Source organism: Macrobrachium nipponense, chromosome 23 (assembly GCF_015104395.2).
Source record: "Macrobrachium nipponense isolate FS-2020 chromosome 23, ASM1510439v2, whole genome shotgun sequence".
Lineage (NCBI taxonomy): Eukaryota > Metazoa > Arthropoda > Malacostraca > Decapoda > Palaemonidae > Macrobrachium > Macrobrachium nipponense.
In genome coordinates, this window is record NC_061090.1 from 80028714 (window position 1) to 80056134 (window position 27421).

At 38.8% G+C, this 27421-nt stretch overlaps 1 protein-coding gene across 3 annotated transcripts in view; it reads right to left on the reverse strand.

Moving 5' to 3' along the window:
* LOC135201900 (gamma-tubulin complex component 6-like) overlaps positions 1-27421 on the reverse strand; it is a 172567-nt gene that overhangs the window by 61097 nt on the left and 84049 nt on the right. For all 3 annotated transcript variants that reach the window (XM_064231212.1, XM_064231200.1, XM_064231206.1), the window contains 2 exons: positions 13687-13804; positions 2729-2894 (listed from right to left, as the gene is read on the reverse strand). In XM_064231212.1, coding sequence (XP_064087282.1) covers positions 2729-2894; positions 13687-13804 — 284 coding nt within the window. The remainder of the gene's footprint in view (positions 1-2728; positions 2895-13686; positions 13805-27421) is intronic.

Genomic DNA, 27421 nt, shown 5'->3' on the forward strand with positions numbered 1-27421 from the left:
TTTGGGTAGGTAAATGCAAAAGGGTTGGATTTCCCAAGGGTGTGAGTTACTCTCTTAATCGTCTCCAGGTGGGGAATTTTTATTTTATTGTTGGGTGTGTCTCTGGTCTTGTCTTTAGGGGGTCGGTAGAAAATTACGTTTGCTTTTTGAATTGCTTTCTCAATTATATGGTCAGGATACTTTAAAGATGAAAGTTGCTTGCGAATTAGTTCAAATTCTTTTTCCAGGAAATCTGGGGAACAAATTCGTAAGGCTCTTAAGAATAGGTTGCTAGCTAGACCTATCTTGATGGTATTGTCATGATAGCTAAAATAGTGAATATATGAAAGTGAGAACGTTGGTTTTCTGTATATGGTAAATTTGTATTCTGTCGTGTCTCTGATTATTAAAACATCAAGAAAAGGAATTTTGTTGTCTATTTCCCATTCAACTTTAAATTTGATGCTGGGCACTAATGCGTTTAATTTTGAGAGGAATTCATTAAAATTACCCCACTTATTATCCCAAAATGTTAGTATGTCATCCACGTATCTCATCCACAGCATGTTTTTGGGTTTTATTGCATTTATTACTGTAGTTTCAAAGTATTCCATGTACAGATTGGCTAAAATAGGACTTAAAGGACTACCCATACTACACCCGAATTTTTGCTTGTAGAATGATTCCCCGAATGAAAATACGTTATTAGATGCACATAATTCAACTAACTTTATTATTTTTTCAAGTGCCAAAGGGAAATGATCTGAATAGGGGGATAATTTTTCCCTTAAAAACTGAAGAACGTCCTGTACTGGTACTTTTGTGAATAGGGAGTCTACGTCAAGGCTTAAAAGTTTTATGTTGTGAAGTGGTATATGTGCTTCTCTGAATTTGTGACAAAAGTCTTCCGAATGTTTGATGTGACTGGGAGAAAAAGTGCCTAAAAAAGGAGAAAGGAGGCCAGCTAACCATTTAGAAGACTTTTGTCACAAATTCAGAGAAGCACATATACCACTTCACAACATAAAACTTTTAAGCCTTGACGTAGACTCCCTATTCACAAAAGTACCAGTACAGGACGTTCTTCAGTTTTTAAGGGAAAAATTATCCCCCTATTCAGATCATTTCCCTTTGGCACTTGAAAAAATAATAAAGTTAGTTGAATTATGTGCATCTAATAACGTATTTTCATTCGGGGAATCATTCTACAAGCAAAAATTCGGGTGTAGTATGGGTAGTCCTTTAAGTCCTATTTTAGCCAATCTGTACATGGAATACTTTGAAACTACAGTAATAAATGCAATAAAACCCAAAAACATGCTGTGGATGAGATACGTGGATGACATACTAACATTTTGGGATAATAAGTGGGGTAATTTTAATGAATTCCTCTCAAAATTAAACGCATTAGTGCCCAGCATCAAATTTAAAGTTGAATGGGAAATAGACAACAAAATTCCTTTTCTTGATGTTTTAATAATCAGAGACACGACAGAATACAAATTTACCATATACAGAAAACCAACGTTCTCACTTTCATATATTCACTATTTTAGCTATCATGACAATACCATCAAGATAGGTCTAGCTAGCAACCTATTCTTAAGAGCCTTACGAATTTGTTCCCCAGATTTCCTGGAAAAAGAATTTGAACTAATTCGCAAGCAACTTTCATCTTTAAAGTATCCTGACCATATAATTGAGAAAGCAATTCAAAAAGCAAACGTAATTTTCTACCGACCCCCTAAAGACAAGACCAGAGACACACCCAACAATAAAATAAAAATTCCCCACCTGGAGACGATTAAGAGAGTAACTCACACCCTTGGGAAATCCAACCCTTTTGCATTTACCTACCCAAATACCTTAGCCAAATCCCTGATTAACGTCCAACAAAAGACATCGCCCAAAGACTCTGGGGTATATGAGATCCCATGCCAGGACTGTGACCAATCTTACATCGGATTTACAGGTAAATCACTTCCCCAGAGATTAATACAACACAAACGGTCAGTTAGGTATGGACAACAGAACTCGGCTATTTTCAATCATATAAATGAACATAACCATAGAATAAACTGGAATATGTCACGTGTAATTTATAGCAGCAACTGCCGGTACAAGAGTCAAATGATGGAATCGGCCTTAATAAAAGAGAAGCAGGTAATGAACATCTCAAAAGGGAATTGGACATCCGACATCGTCGACGCAGTGTTCATTCAACCAACGCTTAAGAAGATTAAAGGAAGATTATCAGCGGGGGTGACCTAAATTGGCTTACTTGTGGACGAATCTCTTGGTATAAATACCACCTTTTCTGTAAACTTTTCTCATTCATATACCTGAAGAGAGAGACAGCAGTCTCTGAAAATATAGTACTTTTCTCTCTACATTTGGTGTTTTTATGGGCTCCTTTTATTATTAGATATATATATATATAAAACTAATAAAAGGAGCCCATAAAAACACCAAAATGTAGAGAGAAAAGTACTATATTTCAGAGACTGCTGTCTCTCTCTTCAGCAGTCTCTGAAATATAGTACTTTTCTCTCTACATTTGGTGTTTTTATGGGCTCCTTTTATTAGATGGAATTCTGTTGTTACAGAACATTTTTACCAGTCATATCTATATTATATATATATATATATATATATATATATATATATATATATATATATATATATATATATATATATATATTTAGTGTTAATCATTTACAAAAGAAACTAAAATGAATTGAAGACTTACTGAGCAATGAGATGTGCTTTCACTGACCGCACAAAGTTGACAGGCAAGCAAGACAGCTCACTAACAGTTGGAAGTGAAACTAACTCTGTTAATGCTTTCACATTCTTGGCTGTTGAAGGTTTTCCAAAGAGTGCACTACCACTTATGTCAAGTAACTGCTCTTTTCCTGCAAGAGATGGTGTTAGTAACCCACAGAAAAATAACATAAATATTCAATTTAACATTCAATCAAGTACTTACCTCTCCATTACACAGCTTTTACTTCAGAACGAGTGGAAGTTTGACAGATTGCAAAAGAAAAAGGAAAGCACTCGTTTTCTATAAATATCTGTTTTCTATCTATCTATTTCTCCCAACACCACCAAGGGACTGATAGGTACAGACACTCATAGCCTGTCAATCTACTACTGTCCACTGAATGTGGGGAGGTATGAAGGGCAAATTATATAGTAATGGAGAGGTAAATATTATAAAAATAAACACTAGAATAATTATTTATATTTTCTAAATAAACTATACATCTCCATTATATAACTGATTCCCACACTTGAATACAGAGGGTGGGCAAAGTGAAAATCAGCTAACCTTTTAAAGGCTAATTAGTAACATGAAATTATGTACAAAACAAGTGTTTAAGAGTTTGTTTACTCAGTGAATTCAATCCATTGGCTATTACTGCTACCTTGGGCGTATGAGATCCTCATCATGAAGACACCTGAGGTCTCTTTAGAGGGTGCCCCCTTCAGCTTAAGTAGGTGTAGGGTTACTGTGCCTAAACCCTGCAGATATTAGCATTTGAATAGCGTTAGGGCCAGGCCAGGTGGCCAGGTCACCAGAGATGAATCCATTTCCAGTAATGGCTTCACTTCGCTTGTAACCAGTGAGCAAACCTTTGACCAAAACAAATTAATCTGAATTTTTGGGATTTATCTATTAGGAGGTAAGCAATGACAAACAGTGGCTATACTATCAAAAAACAGGTTTTAATGTAGGAAAACTTACTTTTGGTAGTTGTTGTGAGTTCTCAAACCCAGCCATTTTCCCCGATAAAAAGGCATGGTACTGGGACAAACAATTATTTTGCACGGACCTGGCGTGTAATGAAGATGGTCAAATTATGCTGTCGTCACATCTGTGCGAGGAAAAGGTAGGGGGCTGAGGTAGTTGTTGTAGGACATATGTCACTGCTGTGCCAACAAACACAATTCTGGCCAAGACCAAGAGTAAGAAAATTCTTTGTCACTGGTTGGTCTGTCTTATGGAGCCCTTGGAGGTCCATGAGACAGTAACTCTTCTGAGAACTCACAGTGGCTACCAAAAACAGGCTTGTCCTATGTCAAAACCTATTTTTTCACTTTCTGGAAAAGATACTGCTAATTTGAATCTCTTTAACAAATAGATACTGGCACATATACTACAAAATGTGTAGTACAGGTAATTTACCTTTGGAAGACAAAAAACAAACATATTAATATTGTTGTTATTATTATTATTATTATTATTATTATTAACAGGGCTTAGTTTTTCCAGACCTCTGAGCCTTAAGTACTCTTCTCGGGTTAGTCTCAGGGATTAATCCTGAGAAAAAAATATTTAGACTTTAAGAACCCAGTTTTATTTTTAAAAATTTATAGTTGCTAATTGAAAAACTTTGCTTTCAGCAAGAATATTTTTATTTTTGATTTCTGTAGATAAATTGACCTTTGTTGGGTCCAATTTTGGCATTCAATAAGTAAATGCTACACTGTCATGGGTGTCTGACATCTAATACATTTCATTGGGTCAGCATGCAGTGTCGACATTAAGTGACCATGCGAGAATCTTGTGTTCCCTATACGGAGCCTTGTTAGGATTACCTCTTTTGATCTTTCTTTTTGTGAAGATGTCTTCCATGCATATGCTTGTCTTTATAGTTTTACGCTTATTTGTGGTTGGTATTAAGGACTATTCTCTTTTCCAATCTTGGTATATTAATGCTTTGACAGATGTTATCCAGTCTGATACTGGGGCACGTGTAATTGTTGGTTGCTACGCACCCCTTCCTCTCTCTTCACTTACTACGCTAATATCGCATATATTATGATATTCTGTAATCATATTAGAGCAAATTTTCTTCGTCTGTATGTTAGCAAGATGTTTTGCTAGTCTTTTCCTCATTGGCATGATGAAATTCTTGCCGAAACAAAGATAAACATACGTAAAAGGAAGCAAATGTCAGAGGTGAAACTCGAACGTGTACACTAAATGAGGTTTGTGCTCGCACTGAATCGTGGTTGGTAGCTGACTTCCCTTCTGTGACTCATGGAATCTGTACAGATGCCATTGCTCCCAATTTCTTTGACAATAATTATCAAAATTTACGATAACAGAAGAAATATTGCATTTTCTTGTACGGATCAATGTTTTTGGCTTATTGAGTTACATTTACTAATTACCCTGTAACAACGAAAGTAAGAGGAATTTGGACAAAATATTTCGTATACGTATTCTCCATTGCCATACGAAGCTCAATGAATTTTTTCATGACTACATTTTTTGCCCTATACCCCCATATATAAGGGTTTCGGGCAGCTCCCTTAATGAATGAGCTTATGTAACACTAAAAATACAAAGAAAAACTTATCCTGAAAGATTTTGCTTGAAGGCTATGCAATAGGTGTTTCGGTAGCGGTTTAAGCAAGATACAGTCGACCCACAGTATTCTTGTTCTCGAAATTCAGGGACTCGCCTATTCGCGGATTTCTCTTTGGACTATACTTACTAATTATTCGTGGAAAATTCACATATTAACAGTATTTCATTGAGAAATATTCACAAATTACTGTATAATTTTATTTCATTTTTTTGACTACATGAACTTTTTTGATAAAACTATTATAATATTCAACTATTAGCATTTTTAGGTCTTTCTTGTGTATGCACTAGCATAATAGGAAGTTTTAAGTGATTTTAGAAAGGTTCTAAATATTCGCAGATTTTAGCTATTCGGGGGGGAAGGGGGGGGGGGGGGGTTGTTCTGGGATGCATCCCCAATGAATATAGTACAGTGGTTTGCTGTACCACCTTAATCCAATAAACAAAAACTGGAAATAAGAATAAAATGCTGCCATTACAAACTCGATGTTTCCATGAGTGCGGCAGAAAAAGAATAAGGTGGTCGGCCAAATTGTTACCAGTATGGCTGTTAGTGGGTGGCCCCTTGTACCTACATTGAGCTTTCAAAGGCTTCCCACAAAAATGATATTGTTAAGATACAATAAAGTTTGTTCATACTTACCTGGCAGATATATATATAGCTGTATTCTCTGAAGTCCGACAGAATTTCTAAAACTTACGACACACGTAGTGGGAGTTGGGTGGTTAGTACCCATTCCCGCCGCTGGGAGGCGGGTATCAGGAACCATTCCCATTTTCTATCAGATTTCTATCTCCACTGTCTCCTGAGGGGAGGTGGGTGGGTACTTAAAATATATATATCTGCCAGTTAAGTATGAACAAACTTTATTGTATCTTAACAATATCATTTTGTTCATGAAACTTACCTGTCAGATATATATATAGCTGAATCCCACCTTTGGCGGTGGGAGAGACAGAAAAAAGGATTTTAGGAAACATATAAATGTAGATGATTGACATCTTGGTTCCTTACCTGTTAGCATAGCTGACTTCGTGATTACTGTCACCCAAGCCTGTCAGATATATATATATAGCTGAATCCCACCTTTGGCGGTGGGAGAGACAGAAAAAAGGATTTTAGGAAACATATAAATGTAGATGATTGACATCTTGGTTCCTTACCTGTTAGCATAGCTGACTTCGTGATTACTGTCACCCAAGCCTGCTTCTGCTTCACTAGAGTTACCAACAAGGTAGTGACCTGTGTAGTTGGTGCGCTCTAGATGATCTGTCAACGGGGACGGGACCACAATGTGACTAGACCATGACCATACTTCTGAGGGCAACGAGGCAAAACCACCACCTAAGTTAGCCTAACAACAAACTCCCATATACCAAAGGCTAAAGGAAGGGACGACCGTACTCAGCGGCCGACCCTACAACCATAAACATTACAAATATTAAAAACTCACCTACCCTTTTCTATGGGAAAGGATGAGTGCTACCTCCTGCCCCCAAAATAGTGTCTGCGGCGACGTATGGTCCGAGAGAGTAACAGTTTTCATAGGTCGTTCTCACCTCCCGTAGGTAGTGCGAGGCGAACACTGAGTTACTCCTCCAAAAAGTAGCACTTAAAATGTCTTTAAGAGCCATGTTTTTCTGAAAGGCTATTGAGGTCGAAATAGCCCTTACTTCGTGCGCATTAACTTTTAGCAGCTTAAAGTCGCTGTCTTTGCAAGAAGAGTGCGCCTCCTTAATGGTGTTTCTTAAAAAGAATGCCAGTGCATTCTTGGACATGGGCATGTTTGGTCTCTTGACCGAACACCATAAGTTCTCCGCAGAACCTCTACAATCCTTCGTTCTACGAAGATACTCTCTAAGAGCCCTAACAGGACACAGGACTCTTTCTGGCTCTTGACCAATGATCTCTGCCATACCCTTGATCTCGAACGTTTTAGGCCACGGATTGGAAGGGTTTTCGTTTTTGGCCAGAAACGACATACCCAAAGAGCAGACCGCATTATGCCCTTTGAAGCCGACGTGTTTACTAATAGCCTGTATTTCGCTAACTCTCTTCGCCGTCGCCAGAGCAGTTAGGAATACAGTTTTCTTCGTCAAATCTCGTAGAGACGTAGAGTAAAGAGGTTCAAAGCGATTTGACATTAAATATTTGAGGACCACATCCAGGTTCCACGAAGGTAACTTCGGTAGCGGCACCTTGGTCGTCTCGAAAGATCTCAATAGATCATGGAGATCTTTGTTATTAGCGAGGTCAAGACCTCTATGGCGAAAAACTACAGATAAGACGCTTCTGTAGCCTTTAATGGTTGACACTGCAAGCTTCCGATCTTGTTTAAGATAAAGCAAGAAGTCGGCGATCTGGCTCACAGAGGTAGTGGTAGAGGAAACTCCTTTTCTCTTACACCAACTTCTAAAGGCTGCCCACTTCGATTGGTAAACCGCGATTGATGATGGTCTCCTAGCGGTGGCGATAGCTTTAGCCACTGATTTCGAAAAACCTCTCGCTCTGGCCAACTTCTGGATAGTCTGAACGCAGTCAGACTCAGAGCGGAGAGGTTTTTGTGGTACCTCTCGAAGTGGGGCTGTTTGAGTAGATCTCTCCTTAACGGAAGAGATCTTGGATAATCCACCAGGTAGAACATCACCTCTGTGAACCAGATCGCTGCGGGCCAAAAGGGGGCGATTAAAGTCAACCTCGTCCCCTCCGATGCTGCGAATTTTCTCATCACCTCCCCCAGGATCTTGAAGGGGGGAAAAACGTAGAGATCTAGGCCCGTCCAATCCCATAGAAGGGCGTCTACTGCTACTGCTCCCGGATCGAGAACCGGGGAGCAATACAGGGGGAGTCTCGCCGTCCTTGATGTTGCAAAGATGTCCACTAAGGGACATCCCCAAAGACCCCACAGCTCCTGGCATACGTCTTGATTGAGGGTCCACTCTGTCGGCAATAACTGTCCTTGTCGACTGAGGAGATCTGCCCGGACGTTCTCGACTCCGGCAATGAACCTTGTCAATATCGTGACTTCTCTCTCCTTTGCCCAAAGTAGAATCTCTTTCGCTAGAGCGAACAGGGAGCGAGAGTGTGTTCCTCCTTGTTTCTTCAAGTATGCCAGGGCTGTGGTGTTGTCCGAGTTGACTTGAACTACACGACGGGAGACTTTGTTCTGGAAGAACTGGAGCGCTAATTGAACCGCTGCCAGCTCTTTGAAGTTGATATGCCAGGTTACCTGTTCCCCTCTCTAGGTACCTGACACTTCCTCCCCCCCTAGAGTTGCTCCCCACCCCGTGGATGACGCGTCGGAGAACAACACTAGGTCGGGGTTCTGAAGCTTGAGGGATATGCCCTCTGACAGCTTCCACAGATCGAGCCACCATCTTAGATGGTTCTTCACCTCTTCCGAGATGCTTAACTTCATGTCGAAGTTGTCCTTGTCTGTCCAGTTGTCCGACAGAAAGAACTGAAGAGGTCGGAGGTGTAGCCTCCCCAGGGAAACAAACTTCTCCAGCGAGGAAATGGTCCCCAGCAGACTCATCCATTCCCTCACCGAGCATGAATCCTTCCCTAGAAAGGCTGACACTTTTTCTATGCCTTGTTGCTGATGTTCCTGGGACGGAAAAGCCCGAAAAGCCACTGAATCCATCTGAATCCCCAGATACACGATGGACTGTGTTGGGGTCAGATGTGACTTTTCGAAGTTCACCAGAAGTCCCAGGGACGCAGCTAAAGACAGAGTCGTCTGCATGTCCTTCAGGCACCGGGTCTGCGAGGAGGCTCGTATGAGCCAGTCGTCCAGATAGAGCGAGATTCTGATGTTGGAAAGATGAAGCCACCTCGCCACGTTCTTCATTAAGATAGTGAAGATAAAAGGGGCCGTACTCAGTCCGAAACAAAGAGCCCTGAATTGAAAGACCTTCCCTTTCAGAACGAACCGAAGGTACTTCATCGATTGGGGATGTATCGGGACGTGAAAGTAGGCGTCCTGTAGGTCGAGTGATACCATCCAATCTCCAGGTCTTAAGGCCCCCAGAACTGACTGAGGTGTTTCCATCTTGAACCTCTGCTTTTCTATAAAGAGGTTTAGACGACTTACGTCCAAGACCGGCCGCCACCCTCCCGATTGTTTCGGTACAAGAAACAATCTGTTGTAAAATCCTGGCGTTGCCAGGTCTAAAACCTGTTCCACTGCTCGTTTCTCGAGCATCTGCTCGAGCAGGTCGAAAAGTATCCTCCGTTTTGTTTGAGGATACGATGGGGACAAGTCCCTGGGAGTGGAAGTCAACGGGGGCGGCTTTATGAAAGGGATCTTGTAACCCTTCTCTATGACGTCGAGAGACCAGGTGTCCGCCCCTCTTTCTCTCCAGGCTTCTGCAAACAACTGCAGCCTGGCTCCTACCGGTGGCTGAAGGCACGATCTCTCACTTCTTGCCCCTAGACTTGGAAGGGGCTCTACCTCTAGGAAGGCTTCTTCCTCGGGGAGACGATCTAGCGGAAGTCCCTCCACGAAAGGGCTTCTGCTTTCTAAACGGTTGGGCTCCTGAAGACGTTGAAGGGCCAGCCGGACGTCTCGAAGACTGAGCCAACAGGTCTTGCGTGGCTTTCTCTTGAAGACTAACTGCCAGATCCTTCACCATAGCTTGGGGGAAGAGATGACTCGAGAAGGGAGCATACAAAAGTTCTGTCCTCTGTGCGGGAGAGACAGACTTAGCCGCAAAGTTGCAATAAAGCGACCTTTTCTTCAGCACCCCTGCTGAAAAATGAGAGGCTAACTCCTCTGAGCCATCCCTGACGGCCTTGTCCATGCATGACAATACACTGGACAGCTCCCCCAAGCTGATCGAGTCTGGCTTACGAGACTGGTTGTCTAAAGCTCCGAGACACCAGTCTAAGAAGTTGAAGACCTCTAAGGACCTAAACAGTCCCTTCAAAAGATGGTCCAGTTCGGAAGTCGTCCATGACACTTTAGCTGAGGCTAAAAGGGCCCTCCTTGAGGCATCAACCACGCTGGCGAAATCACCTTGAGCAGACGTAGGAACCTTCAATCCTAATTCCTCGCCTGTTTCATACCACATCCCTGCCTTACCGCTAAGTCTAGACGGAGGCAGGGCGAAAGTAGTCCTTCCCTTTGCTTTCCTAGACTCCATCCAGGCGTTAACCTTCCGGAAAGCTCTTCTAGTAGACAAAGACGTCTTCATTTTCACGAACCCTGGAGTCTTGCTTGTCTTCGATGACGAAAACTGTGAAGGAGGAGAAGGAGGGGCAGCAGGCTGGAAAGTATCCCCAAACGAATCACGAAGTAGCCGTGCCAAAACTTGGTAATCTGACGAAGCAGACGTAGCAGGTTGTTCTTCGTCAACATCCTCAGAAGAACCGCTAAGTTCTCCTTCTTCCTTAGCCGAGTTAAAATCCGAAGGAAGAGGCACAAGTCCTTTCGCTCCAAGTCTCCTATCCGAACGATGACGAGAAGAAGAGGGTAACGGATCCTTAACAGTCACAGGATCAGGAATCACCCTTAAAGGCGAACGTGAAGAAGAAGGAAGACGTGAAGCGTCAGCCAAAGCCTCGGGAACAACATCCGAGTGATAGCGAACTTCCACATTCGCGTCCACAGAGCTCTTACTACAACGTCTACTAGCGTCCATCTGAGCGTCCAACCTAGCGTCCTTTCGAGCGTCCGACCAAGCGTCCAGCGAAGCGTCCAAAGGAGCGTCCATCGTAGCGACTCTTCTAACGTCCCGCGAAGCGTCCTTACGAACGTCCCGCGAAGAAACTTGATCAGCTACCCGACTAGCGTACCGTTGAGCGTCGACACTCTCATGTCGAAGAGGGGCAGAACGCATAGAAGTCCGTCCGACAGCTACAAACTCGTCGTCAGCAGAAGCGTCGAAGTCGGAAAGCCGAGCGTCCTCTCGACGAGAAGAGAGAGGAGCATGAAGAGATCTCTCTCTAACCTGACGTCTAACGTCACCTCTAGACGAACCCTGGGGAGCAGAACGAAGTCTAGAGGGCGAAATATCAGGAGACGGGGACGAAAGAGGAGCAGTTGGAGAAGACTGTCTTGTTCTCTTGATCAGAAGTCTATCGTCTTTCTTGCGACGAGGAACCGTCTCCTTCTGCTTAAGTAAAGCGTCCAGTTGCCGTTGCATAGCCATGATGATCTCCGTCTGAGAAGTCTCCTTACGCGGAGACGAGCTGCGCTTGTGAGGAGAGGGGCGAGGGGACGCCTTCTTCCTTCTCCCAGGAACAGCCTTGGCTCTAGAGCGACTGGGGCGCTCGCGGGCGTCATCATCAGATGACGTCCTAGACTTCTTCTGGGGCGGAAAAGCTACGCTTTCCGGAGAAGAATGCCACTCAGACATAGCATGACGTGAAGCGTCAAGATCTTGAAGAGTCCTCTTCAAAGGTCGAGAATCCGGACGAGATTCCCACCCCTTGCGCGGGGAGGACGTGTCGGAAGACGAGAAACAATCCTTCAGGATACGTGCTCGAGCACGCTCCTTAGCAGCCTGGGAAGCGTCCACAGGAACTGCTGAAGGGACGTCAGATCGGTGGGGGGTCCCCGTAACCCTCCTTCGGCCTTCGACATGTCCTCTCCCTGAGTCCTGGGAGTCCGGCAGAGGTCCCAGCCTAGAGGCGCTATAGGGCCGATCTGACGCCCCCTCCACTTCACTAGGGGCACTATCACTGCACTTATTTTGCCTGTTTTCAAGGGCAAGCACTTTAGATTCAAGCATCTTCAATGAATCCAGGATCAGCGAAAGGGCATTACCCTCCGCAGACACCACCTGAGGGCCCGAAGGCAACACTACGGGGTTAGGAGACACAAAATCTAAAGGAGGGTTAGAAGGGGATACATTAAGACCCTGTCTGCTACCCGACTTACTCCTGGAGGAAGACCTCCTGATCCTATCACGTTCTAACTTATTTACGTAGAATTCATACGTCTTCCATTGTAAATCATCCAAGCTTTCACACTCATTGCAGCGCAAATCATATTTACACTCTTGCCCCCTACACCCTTTACACAATGTGTGAGGATCAACCAAGGCTTTTGGTAGCCTAACCTTGCATTCCACTTTCGAACACACCCTGGCGCTAGCCGAACTACATCCAGATATATTTAAGGAAAAAAACTAAGCCAAATTCAAAACAGTCCAAAGTCACGTATGCCAAGCTATCGATCCAAAACCAAAAAACCAAAAAGTCAAGAGGATACTCAAGCAATGAAAAGTTTTCCAAAATCCTGAGGCGGAGGTGTGTAAACAGATGCTTACGACACCGGCGACAGAAGAAATCTGATAGAAAATGGGAATGGTTCCTGATACCCGCCTCCCAGCGGCGGGAATGGGTACTAACCACCCAACTCCCACTACGTGTGTCGTAAGTTTTAGAAATTCTGTCGGACTTCAGAGAATACAGCTATATATATATCTGACAGGTAAGTTTCATGAACAAATTTGAATTTCTGCTGCCAAGTAGGGAAATGTTTAACCACGTAATTACTACTAGGTAAGTCACTTACCTATATAAAAACAGTAGGTTTTCAAGTAAGTTCCTTTAACACACTAATTCTCTGATTTATAGAGACAGAATTTAAAATCAGAAGACTATACATTTGCCAAAATATTACAATGCTTCACTTGTTACAAGAAGGCTGAATTCTGAAAACAAATTATGGATATGTTTATTTGAGGAGTTACTAAATTAAGAAAATATCAACTGAAGAATTATGGGATGACAAATGAGCCAAAAAAAATCAAAATGGTAGGAATCTGTGATCACCAGGACCTACATAAATTTGCAAAAGGCAGCAACAACCAATCACACTTGAGATGACTAGAATATATGGAACAATGGAACTGCAGTACCAACACACTGTACACAAAACAAGGTGATGTATTAAATGAAATAATTTAAGAATGGTAGAAATTCTGCAGAACACCATGACAGCAAGGTAAATGGTGCTGGAAGATAGGTGAAACTGTTGTAATCTATGAATAAATAGGTTTTATGCATGCAAAATCACCAAGTGATCTCTATAATCAAGCAATTAGAATGACCCCTCTAAACTTTAAACAGTGCCTTCCCTTTAGATATTATATGCCTGACAGCCAGGTTGCTAGAGCTAAGGTCTATTTCATCAGCTGAACTAATAATTGCCTGGTGCTTTAACTTTTAGTACTTTGCTTTCTTACCTATGTCCTACATACCCTGGCAGTGGAATTCAACCCTATTTGTCAGAAAAATTAAAAGCTAACCTTAAAAAAATTTTCCATTCATTTGCAAACATAGTATTTCATGAAATGTCGATAAAGCCACCAACCTGATGTAGTGAGATTCTGCACATTGTAGGGCAAAACTTTACTAACAGAAACTACTGAAACAACGCCTTCCTCAATGCTCGTATCACAGTATGGCCCAGCTGGAGATAAAGCAGGTTCCTAGAAAAAAAAGTACATTAAGTTACTTTCTTATTATTTAATATATCAAAGATAACCTCACTACTTATTATCAATTTCACATATTTTCAAATACATTAAAAAAATTTAAGAACATAAAATCAGTATGTAACATGGAGAAAATAATAGTAAAAAAGCTATCGTTAAAAAATATATACTATGCAGTTTTGCATTCCTTATTCTATCAAAAGGCTATACTGTATAATCCTCACACACATCACTAGTCGGGTCATCTGGAATATATTTGTAAAATATTTTTGATAAATACTGATTCAAATAACTACAGAGCTTGAATATACCAAACAATGACCTACCAACAGTGGTTAAATACTGATTCAAATAACTACAGAGCTTGAATATACCAAACAATGACCTACCAACAGTGGTTAAAAATCAATGCATACAATGCTTTAAATAATAAAAACTACTCTAGGTAATAAGCAACTTTAAAAAAGTTACTGTTCACTTTCACAGGACACTATCAACTTGCAAAGGCTTTTGAATTATTTCTAAAATGTTACAATGCAAGTTTATGGTATTTATCTCATCAATGAAAAGTTTACTTTACGTATTCAAGTACTCAAAACTTCATGGAATATACCTCATTGATGAAAACTTTACATTTATCTCACACAAAATAAATATTTCAGCAAAAAGCACTGTGCCTATCAACCAAATTCTTCATATACTGCACTGCAATACAGTCAACTCTCATTAAACCGGACCCCATTAAGCAGGATATCACATAAAACAGATACCGAACAGGGTCAGCCGATTTAATTACTTACGCACTTATGTTTGTCCACGATTAAAGATAGTTACTGTAACACCGGTTGTTGCATACCATTTTCCTTTTTATTGACCAAAGATAAATAATCTCAATTATAATTTTCTATGTGCAGTTTTGTATTTATACTGTACTAAACTAAAATGCTTTTATCTTCTAAGTGATTTACCATATATACTCATATAACACATTCTCGCATATCATGCAACCTCAAATTTTCACCCTTAAAAATTATTTTATAATGTATCTCACATATCATGCAAATTAAATTAACGAGACCAAATAACAATAGGCTAACCTCACTTCCTTCCCTTTATCTATTCAATTTTTTAGTTAGGCTAACCCTTGTCCTCCATCTCTTTATCTATCCCATCTTCTAGTTAAGTTTAGAAAAGTAAAATTCCAAAAGTATCTTAGTAATGTTATACTTGTGTAAATGCATACAACAGGAAACAGCCCATTTGCTATGAACAACCAAATCCAATAACAGCGGTTTTGCTTGCATTTCAACCATCGTACAATAGTAAAAAATTACCAGAGTTATATTACAAATGACTTTAAGGAGAATAGAACTTATATATTTTTACATTACTACGTATATCCTTACTCGCTATGGAGAAAAGATCAGCAAGGGCATATACTGCTAAATTTAAGCTGTATGTTTTAGCTGAAGCTGAGTAAAGAATTTTGATCTGCTAACGACTATCATCATGCATTGGCAACATGGATGAAACTCACAAACTTTGGTATAAGTACGTAGTGACATCAAACCCAAACGTGTTTTAATCAAAACTATTGGGCATGAAAGAACACATTTTACGGGTTTCACTCCAATAAAAGATAAATACGTAAAGCTCATAGTATTCTGACGAGATAAAGTGAAAATATCGAATGAAATCTGTTGATTTATGTTTACACAATAAACATGCCCTCAGCGCCATTTACTAACAAAAAAACAACTAAATTTCGTTCACAAACGATACGTATTTAAGTGATATTTAAACTTGAAAATAACCTTTTCCCAAATGAATAGAGTATCTTGAGATTCATTTACGCTAACTAGAAGCAAGAAAGTTGCTTGATTTGAGTTTTATACAGCAAAACAAACTTTCCTCGCAATTGCCCTCAGCTGATTTCCAAACCAAATAGTATTATAGAAATACATATATTATTGGATGCAGTGTAGTAAAGCAACATTGATTGCTGTTTGTATTTTATAATACAAACAAATAGTAATACAGGCAGCTCCCAGCATCACAATCCCCCTTATGGTGCCCTAAACTTGTTGTCTATGCCTTAGACAGTGTTACGGCCAGATATTTTGCCCTAATATGTAATAACTCTTTAATGAAAATGTGGAATTTCATTCGCCTAAACATTTACAATGGTCTGCCTGGTACGGTAGTTCTATAAATTTTTAATGTCAGATTCAATAAGCTTGTTGGTAAATCTTGGCAGAGAGAGAGAGAGAGAGAGAGAGAGAGAGAGAGAGAGAGAGAGAGAGAGAGAGAGAGAGAGAGAGAGATAGAGAGAGAGAGAGAGAAGGAGAGAGAGAGAGAAGAGAGAGAGATAGAGAGAGAGAGAGAGTAGAGAGAGAGCAGAGAGAGAGAGAGATTGGAGAGAAAGAGAGAGATTAGAGAGAGAGAGAGAGAGAGAGAGAGAGAGAGAGAGAGAGAGAGAGAGAGTCTCCTTTTCTGACTGCTAATGTTTCCTCCATCTCTTTAATTTATCATATCTTCTAGTTAAATCAGCTAAAAAAGCAAATGAGAATGATAAAAGTATCGTTAGTACCATTATAATTGTTGCTTAAACGCTGCACCCATAACCAACTGAATGATAACAGTTGTTTTGCTACAACAACCAAACCGAATCTGATAACGTTTTGCTTGCATTTCAGCCATCGTACGATAGTAACAAATTAATTGAGTAGAATAGGACCTATATATTTTTACATTATACATTTATTCACTATGGAGAAAATACCACCACAGAGATATAGCATAGTACATACTGCTAAATTTAAGCTGCATTTTTAGCTGAAGCTGAGAAAACAATGTTCACACTGCTAATGACTATAAATTATCATGCATCAGTAACATGATGAAACTCGACCGCAAATAATAGTGGAGAAAATGTATTTTAATAAAATATACTTGCCATGAAAGAGCACATTTCACTGTTATTTTCATGCCGCTAACAAATAAATATGTAAATATTGTATTATATTATTATATAGGATGAAAATAACAGATGTAATCAGATTTTTTACACAAAATAACAAGCTCCCAACACCATCTTTTAACGAAAAAGATAACAATCGAGTTCATAACAAGACGTAAATATTTCAGCCATATTTCAACTTAAAAGCACCTCATATAAGAAAAAATAACCTGTTTACGCTAAATAGAAGCAAGAAAATAGAGTTAAGTAGGGCGAAGTAACCCTGCCTCTGCCCTCAGCTGATTTTTCCAAAGCAAAACATGGATTCCTTTGTTTGTATTTTATAATACTACTATACGTAGTAATATGAGAATACATGCACTATTATTGAATACAGTGAAGTAAGGCATAACTTTTTAAAAGAGCCAAGGAACAAATGCATATTCGCTATGTTTGTATTTTAGGAAGGCCTCTGGGTGCTTTGGCAATATCAAAAAATGTACCGATACCCAGACAACAGCACCATCTATTTATGAAAAAAATAACCAAGTCTAGTTCACTTAACCCTTTAACGCCAATTGGACGTATTAAACATAGATATAAATTGTCTGTTGGGTGCCGATTGGACGTATGGTACGTCGATATAAAAGTTTTTTTTTTAAATTGGCGGAAAAATAGTTATAGGCCTAATAGGCGAAAACTTTTGGGGGATGCTGGGAGCTCACGGATCAAGGCGTTGTTTTGTTTACAATCATTACGCAGGCGCGCAAGCGCAAATTTCTTCTTATCACACTAAAAAGTATCAGCGACACATCTCAGAAATTATTTCGTCACTTTGACATAATTTTTGCATCATTTTATATTAGCCGTTACATGGAGTGTTATACGTATATGAAATGTGCGCAATTTCATGTAGAATACAACAAAAAACAACTCATGGTCGTAGCTTTTTTCAGTTTTGAAATATTTTCATAAAAATAACGATAAGTGCCAAAATTTCAACCGGTCAACTTGACTCGACCGAAATGGTCGAAAAACGCAATTGTAAGCTAAAACTTATATTCTAGTAATATTCAATCATTTACCTTCATTTTGCAACAAATTGGACGTCTCTAGCACAATATTTCGATTTATGGTAAATTTATGAAAAAACTTTTTCCTTACGTCCGCGCAATAACTCTTCCGAAAAAATCTATTTTTTCGCCCGATTGTCGTAATGTTTGCACCATTTTAAATTAGCCGTTACATAAAGTTTTATATATAGAAATGTACGCAATTTCATGTAAAATACAAAAAAAACAACCCATGGTTGTAGCTTTTATAAGTTTTGAAATATTTTCACATAAATTACGATGTGCCAAAATATCAACCTTTGGTCAACTTTGACTCAACCGAAATGGTAGAAAAACGCAATTATTAGCTAAAACTCTTATATTCTAGTAATATTCAATCATATACCTTTATTTTGCAACATTTTGGAAGTCTCTAGCACAATATTTCAATTTATGGTGAATTTATGAAAAAAAAAAAAAAAACTTTTTCCTTACGTCCGTGCGGTAACTTCCGAAAAAATCAGAAATTTTTTCGTCCGATTGTCGTAATGTTTGCACCATTTTAAATTAGCAGTTACATAAAGTTTTATATATGAAAATGTGCACAGTTTCATGTAGAATACCACAAATAACAACCCATGGTTGTAGGTTTCATCAGTTTTGAAATATTGTCATATAAATAACGATGTGCCAAAATTTCAACATTCGGTCAACTTTGACTCGACCGAAATGGTTGAAAAACGCAATTGTAAGCTAAAACTATTACATTCTAATAATATTCAATCATTTACCTTTATTTTTCAACAAATTGGAAGTCTCTAACACAATATTTCGATTTATGGTGAATTTATGAAATAAACTTTTTCCTTATGTCCGCGCAGTAACTCTTCCGAAAAAATCATAAATTTTTTCGTCTGATTGTGGTAATGCTTGCACCATTTTAAATTAGCCATTACATAAAGTTTTATATATGAAAATTTGTGCAATTTCATGTAGAATACAACAAAAAACAACCTATGGTTGTAGCTTTTATCAGTTTTGAAATATTTTCATATAAATAACGATAAATAGAAAAAATTCGTCCTTTGGTCAACTTTAACTCGACCGAAATGGTCGAAAACTGCAATTGTAGGCTACAACACTTACAGTCTAGTAATATTCAATCAATTACCTTTATTGTGCAACAAACGGGAAGTCTCAAGCACAATATTTCGATTTATGGTGAATTTTTGAAAACAGCTTTTTTTTTACATCCGCGTGTTACGAATTCATGCATCATTTTGTGATAATATTTTCTCTGTGTTGTCTGGATTGTTTTACAATGTGTTATATACCAAATTGATTGCAATTTAGTGTACAATACAACAAAGAAAAAAATTAACTCATTAGCTTTAACCACTTTGCTCACAGCATGATTTGAATACAATTATACATGAAATTTTGTTTTCGCGCTATCATATATCCCATTATTTATATATGATAATGTTATTTTTTTTCATTTCTGATGGTTGCACACTAAACTTCACGCAATGACAAAAAAAGGAGCCAGAAATTAACTCTTAATCTTGAAAACTAAGCGTGCTGTGATTTTTTGAAAAAAACTTTTTCCACTTTGGCGCTCACTCCCAGACCCCGCCGGCATATAGGAGACTATTTTTATTATATCCCTTCGGCATTAAAGGGTTAATTACATCTATTTTCAACTTGAAAACTTTTCATATAAAGAAAAATAACCTTGTCACATATGAATAAGTTTCTAAAGATTAATTTACACTAAACAGAAGCAAGAAAATTGCTCTGAATTGAGTTAAATACAGCAAAATAATCTAACCTCCACCCTCAGCTGATTTTTCCAAACCAAAAGATTATTGGTTTGCTTGTATTTTATAACACAAATACATAGTAATACAAGACTACATACAGTATTACTAGATAAAGCGAAGTAAAGGATAACTTTTTAAAAGAGCAGAGGAAAAGATGCATATTCATTATGTTTGCATTTTATGAGAGCGTCTCAGCACCTAGCCTAAGAAAACAATAACCAGACAACGGTGCTATAAACCCTACGAAATGTAAAACCCAGTTATGAATATATTTAACAGGCGCCGTAAAACTGAAACACCGCTAACTGATGGCGACGGTTACCGTGGGTTGCCTGTATGAAAATACATATATTATTGGATGCAGTCAGGTAAAACATAACTTTAAAAGATCCATGGAAAAGATACATATTCATTATGTTAGTATTTTAACATACTATACTAATATGTGATTATTACAAACTAATTTTATATCTTGTGTACGATGTGACCTTAAAATTAGGTCTTCAAAAGTTGCATGATACGTGGGTATATAAGGTAATTTGCACGCAGTACATATGGTCATTACAACATGCTATTGTCTGGATGGGAAGGAAGTACCGTAGCCAACAGTTTTACCTATCTGCTGCCAGACTGGTAGCTACAGTACAATGCTTTGTATGTTTTTAGGAAAGAAAGATATGACAAATGTAAACTTTACGAAGACAAAAACGGAGTTACTAAACAATACTTGTGCTTACATAGCCAATGACATAAATGAGAGAGAGAGAGAGAGAAAGGGAGAGAGAGAGAGAGAGAGAGAGAGAGAGAGAGAGAGAGAGAGAGAGAGAGAGAGAGAGAGAGAGAGAGAGAGAGAGAGAGAGAGAGAGAGAGAAATTGCCAGTTCCTCTATGCGGCTTAATTTTTATCATCTTTCATATTTCAACAGTTTTGAAGGAAAGAATTCATTCTATTCTTCATAAAATCAGTAAAACATACACTATTAAAAATTATGTATTACATTCAAAACACATGCACTTACAGACTAGAATACTACAGCTAAAACCTGATTGGCTGGCAGGTTACCATGGTGATCTGTTAGCCAATAACAGCCATCTATTTTTTTCTATTTATATAGACATTTATTCACAAGTGGCGATCTTGCCTTAAAAATTTAAAAACTGCACTAACTCTACAATTAGTTTGAATTTATGCACTATCACTTCTAATTTCCATAATTCTATACAGCACCATCTCCAAACAAATTGTCTATTATGGCATCTTTAGTTATTTTCGAGGACATTTGTAACATTATGTCGAAAATGAATTAGTTACACTGTACTAAAACTTTCAATCAATATTTCAGAACATTAAATATTGTAAAAACTGAAAATTATTTATTTACCTTTCCATTTTATATCTGAAGGTAAGTTTTAAGTAGATGCTCTATTTAATCAGTTCCTTTTCCAGACTTTACTAATAACCTCCTTCAAGACTAAATTTGCAAAGCTTGAGGACAAACATTCCATAATCACAATACAAAATTCTGTAATTTTACTCGGTGACTTATATATGGCAGACATTGTGGAAAACCTTTAAAATATTACCAATTTTTGGTGCAGTTTGTAGTTTTCTAGATACGAATCAAGAGCCTGTCACATATGGAGTATCTTTTACCATGAGCTGGAAGCCCATTGCATTTTGGCAATACAGTAGTTAACAAGTGCAGATGGGGGAAGAGAGGAGGGGCACCCCTCACTCACCTTACTCTCACTGCTACAGTCTTTCCTCTGGCCACAGTGACAAAGTAGGATGGTTGGGGTGGGTACAATTTACATGAAAGGCTTTTGGTTTAAAGAGCTATGAAAATACAAACTGCTTCACAGGTTTGTTATCTGTTCATGGGGGATATAACCATTGCCTTTTTATATGGAGACACTCCTTTGGAAGGGGGTAGTCCCGTGTTAGAAAAAAAGAGGTTGGAATTCATCCGGAAATGCCATGCTCCTAGTTGCCTATGCAACAAGGGATGCAACATCTACTGTAACTTCCTCTTAGACTGGTGAAAAGTTGACCAAAGTAGCACGACCATGGGCCTGAGAGCTGTGAAAAACAAGGGAAACTCAATTTATGAACAATATTTCAGAGAACCATGACAACTACCGTGGCAGGTGTCTAGTTAATGGGCAGCTTTATTCTGGATATTGCTAAGTAATAGGCTCTAAAAAAAAGGTTCTATCATGTCCTTCCTCCACCTGGTGAAAAGAGAAGGGTCATAGTAAGATGCATTCTAAGATATATGATACCTGGAACAAGTGCTTATTGAACACTTATCTTGATTTCATCTGCTTTCAGCACATACTTTGGCATGAACATAATTAAGAAGAGGAAGAACCATTCGCTCTTCATTCACACTTTCTACATGACTCGGTGTGACCAATAAGACTTGTTAACTACATAATTTGTTGAGCAACCACCACTGGTACCAAGAAGGTGCGCAGATACTTGTGGGTGGCATCTCTCAGGTAGAATGAGGGTAAGGGTGGCCTGACTATATCGGACAACTGCCTTTATTACCTGAAACATTAAGTTCTTCCAAATTATTACTATTATTATCATAAGTATATTATTCAAAAGAATACAGACTTTATTTATAAGGAAGAAGCCTGTAGGGGCCACTGACTTGAAATTCAAGCTTCCAAAGAATATGTTGTTCTTTGAAAGAAAAAACAAAAGTAACAGGAAATACAGAGAGGTGCATTATTAGAAATAAATAATTAATAAATATTATAGATAAAAATGTAAGTAAATGATAAAGTGATAAAGCAGATGAATTGCTTCTAAGTAGCATTGCGTTGCATCTTTGTTTAAACTTCTGAAGTTCCAATTGCATAACATCCTCAGGGAAACTGTTCAACACTCCACGATTCAAATGTGTGAAGAACACAGACCTCTGGAACTGAGAACTTCAACAGTGAAGTCCATTACTATATATTGATGCTGCTGTTTAGTAAATCTGGTTGCTCTCAGCAGGAAAAGAGAATAAGAGATCACTTATCAATGTGAAAAATCTCTGTTACAATACAACTTATGAAAGACTGATAAATGAGAGACCACCTATCAATGGTCAAAGTCATAATTGCTAATGTTAGGAAACAGAAACCTAACACCACAAACCACTCTTGTCTAAACAAACCCGAGAGAGAAATTGCAGGCCCACCTGATAACCTCACAAGTTAGAATGTGTGTTCCTAAACACCTTCCTGTGTCTTCGTGTATTAAAGATTCTTCTACACTCGGGCCCCAAGGGGTTAGTCCTTCACAGGTAGCACTTCAGGGCACAGATTGGGTACAATAGCACCTCAGTTACATATTACTGTCCTGTACATAATGTAATTTATCACAGTAGTAAATGTAAGGATAATATTTACCCTAGTACTGCATGTATGTATACCTGGAATAATAAAATGGGCAAAATTTCATGGAACTAGTCAGGAAATAAATCACCCTGTGGGTTTCCTCATCCTAAGATGGGGATGAATGGGTCTGTAGGTCATGGATGAATTAATCCTTGTAGAAGGGCATGACCCAGGTAAAGAAAGAAAAAGAATGGCAACTGGTCAATAAGGTCCTAGAAGGATTCAGCAATGTCACTGGAGGAGAGTTACCCCACAAAAAGGAGCCCAGCAAAATCTTCAGATGCCTCTCCCACTGAGGTGAAGCCTTTGAAGTACATTTCTTTTCCTACAGTTAGTGCCAATTATATGTGCATCTATCAATTTGGGAGACATGAAACCACCACAATGCTGCTCATGGCCCACACTGGCACTCATGTTTTTTCTTGATTATAAAGAAAATGAATTGGATATTGGTACAGCAGCCATATCCTGATTGCAATAGATAATGGTACGGCTGTGAATTGAGCATGCGCGAACCCTTGTTTACCGCCTCTGGCATATCAATGACAGCAAGAAAATGGAGACCGAGCAACGTGTACCATGTAACAATACATCAGTTTTCACTAAAAAACAGATGTTTTCAGGTTTCAACGAGCTGAAAAAGGCAATAGACGTCTACTAGAGTCAAATTTCCAGAAATTGTATATCTGTAGGTCATGAACGAGGTTCTGAAGAGAAGATTTGAGGCCTAGCTAGTACAGTAGTGCAGCAGTCAGCAGTTCGTCCAATATGGGAAACATGCTGTTAATATATAAACCTGATTTAGATGATTACTTACGATTGATTAGGCCGTTTAATAGAGGATCAACTTTGGTAGTTTTCCTTACCACCATGAATACAGCAGAGCAAGATTTCTGTGTACTTCAAATCTCTGAATCTCCTCTTCGGAGCTCTTTTGCAGGCCAGATTCGATTGCTCGTGACCTACAGATATATAGTGGGCCCCTCCGGATTCGCGGACTCATGCATTCGCAGATTTCTCTCTGGAACATTTCCCCGCATTATTCGTGGAAAACTTGCCTATTCATGGTAATTTTCTAAGAGAAATGTCCACAAATTCCTGTTTTTTTTTAATCAATTTCATCATAAAATGCATTTTTTTTGTGATAAAACTATTCAAAAACCAGGTATAATAATTCTTAGTGAGTTTTTCTTGAGTTTTAAGTACCAAAATAGGAGGTTTTAAACATTTTTATAGAGGTTCCAACTATTCTCGGGTTCTACTATTCATGGGGGGGTCTGGTACGCATCCCCTGCAAATAAGGGGGGACCACTGTACAATTTCGCGATATTTGACTCTTCGTAGACGTACGGATATACAATTTCTGGAAGTTTGACTCTTCGCAGATGTCTACGAAGAGTCAAATTTCCAGAAAGTGTATATGCGTAGGTCACAAACAATCGAATCAGCCCTGAAAAAGAGCTCCGAAGAGGAGATTCAGAGATTTGAAGTACACAGAAATCTTGCTCTGCTGTATTCATGGTGGTAAGAAAAACTACTAGAGTCAATCCTCTATTAAACGGCCTAATCAATCATAAGTAATCATCCAAATCAGGTTTATATATTAACAGCATGTTTCCCATACTGGACGCACTGCTGACAGCTGCACTACTTTACTAGCTAGGTCTCAAATCTTCTCTTCGGAACTTCGTTCATGACCTACAGATATACAATTTCTGGAAGTTTGACTCTAGTAGACGTCTATTGCCTTTTTCAGCTCGTTGAAACCTGAAAACAGCTGTTTTTCAGCGAAAACTGATGTATTATTACACGGTTCAGAGGAGATTCAAAGAAGACTTGAAGCACACAGATAGATTAGTTTAGTTTTATTTTTCATGTGTATAGTCAAAATCTAAGTACAGTCCGGTCCCGAATTATGTGTACGTATTTGAATTATGTGATTCCCCTTTATGCGGCTGCTAGTTCTCAAAAATAGATTTTCAGTATCTGCGAAGCTGTTCAAAGTCTGTGAGTCAAGCGCCACGAAACATATAAAATCTATTGTCTTTTCAAGTATTTTAGGTGGGAGGAGGTTTGCTAGTATCTGAGAGAAGTGGTGGGGGTAATGCTCGGAGGGAAAAAACTATTATTCCTCCAAGGGGAATGCGAGAGAAAGATTTCCTGCTTAGCCATTAGCTAAGACGGAAGGTTCTGCCTCACGCATTTGTGACGTCATAGTGCAGTGTGTATGAATGATCAATATCATCACCATTGTCATACGTATTATTCAAATCTACAAAGTGTACTCTGAATGATTGGTATCATCATCATCGCCATAAGTATTATTCAGATCTGCGAAGTGTATTCGAAAGGCTTCTCTCAGCCATTAGCTACGGAAGGCTCCGCCTCAAGCATTTTTTTTTTATTTGTGACATCATAGTGCAGTGTGTAAGAATGATCGGTATCATCATCATCGCCATATGTATTATTCAGATCTGCAAAGTATATTCTGATCATCCGCATCATGTATGCATCTGCCTAGAAGCCGAAGAGGAAGACCTATTTTCTTGAAACTAAAATGCTTGCCCTTAAGTTAAAGAGGAAGGAAGGATCAACTTCCATTTTGGCAGCAGTCGACAACCTGAAAGCTATCATTGCTAAACATGAAGTTAGAATTTTTTTTGTCTAGGTTAACTTTTTTTTATTAACTTTTGGCATTCGATCATTTATTTTTTCTATTGTTGAAATAGGTTTTGATGAAAATGACTAGTGAAAGTGATTAACAGAGAAGCAGATGTGTTTGTGTGTGTGTGAGAGAGAGAGAGAGAGAGAGAGAGAGAGAGAGAGAGAGAGAGAGAGAGAGAGAGAGAGAGAGAGAGAGAGAGAGAGAGAGAGAGAGAATCATTCGATCTAAACTTTTCTAGAAACTGTCATTTCATGTTGATTTTTGAATTTTTATCATTTCTTTTTAAGAAATTGTAATTCCATATCAAATTTTGATTTTTCACCAGTTTTCACAAAGCCTTCCTTCAGCAGAACTCTTCACGGAGGATGAGATAAAGGAGTTTGAAGGTTTTTTGGCAGAGGATAGGTACAGGAAATTCCATCCAAAAGGTTTTTTAAAGGAAATGACTGTATTGTACAGTACACTTGCACCCAATGGTGCTATTGTTAATGTGTGGGAGTTTTCACCATCCTGTGTGTAATTTTAAACTTTTTCTAGTTATTAAAACCTTTTTATTGTTTTATTTATCCATAAGAACAATTTCAAATTAGAAAAAATTACAGTATAGTAGTACATAGAAAGTATTGAAAATGTGTAGTATAAAAGTTTGAATGGGTAAGTTGATGTCTGCCAATGGAATTTTTACATAAGGTATGTGTTTCGAAATCTGCGAATTTCCAATTCTGTGAGGCCGTGGATCGACCAAATTCTCACATAATTGGGGACCGTACTGTATGCTTAGGTATTATTGTATTTTTTTATATTTTCATGTAGACTGTCAAAATTTTCTGGTGCTTTGGTGACAACAGAATGGTGCTTCAGCAAAAAAATTCAGTTTGACTGTTATTACTACTATCGCTGATTTTCTAGTGCCGTACCTATAGCTCTTAGCAACAGTGTACGGCAACTGCTGTATGATTAGCAAACTAGTAAACGGATACGGCTAACTGCCGTACCTACAGCAAGTCTACAGTGCAATACGGCACCACTGACAGAATCTGACGTACCCCCACCACACTATGTTATCTGTACGGAAGGAAGTCTGAAATTGACGCATGCACAATTCACAGCCGTACCAATACCTATTGCGATCAGTATATGGCTGCCGTACCAATATCCTGTGCCTAAAGAAAAACACAACCATAAGACACAGCAAAGTACAAAAAATAAATAGCCAAGGCACAGGGTCAAGGACAAAGCAATAAGGAATTATGGTGACAAACTTCTCACCCAACAGGAGCATCCTCTCTCAGTGACAGCCAAAGAAAGAGGGAAAGTGAAGTAAATGAGTGGTGCACCCCTCTCTTCCCCTATCTCCACCAGTTAATTACCTTGTTACCAAAACTGAATGGCTGTTCCAGCTCACACTGAAGGATACTCCATACATGAAAGGCAGTGGTTGTATAGTACGTATTCCTATAGGAAAAAACATATTAATGTATTTCAATTCTCTGATTACCTTAACCTTCTATTTCTTCTTATACAATAATTTTGATAATCACTGAGACTATATTGGATAAAAAATATATCTCTTAGTACTACAATAACAGAGGTGCAACAAGTTATGAGTTAAAAGTCAGGAATGTTGACTCATTCCTTAGCTACATCATAGGGTATATCACAAGCAACAAAGATACAGTAATCGTGAACTCTAATCTGGGCAGAAAGCTATTCTATT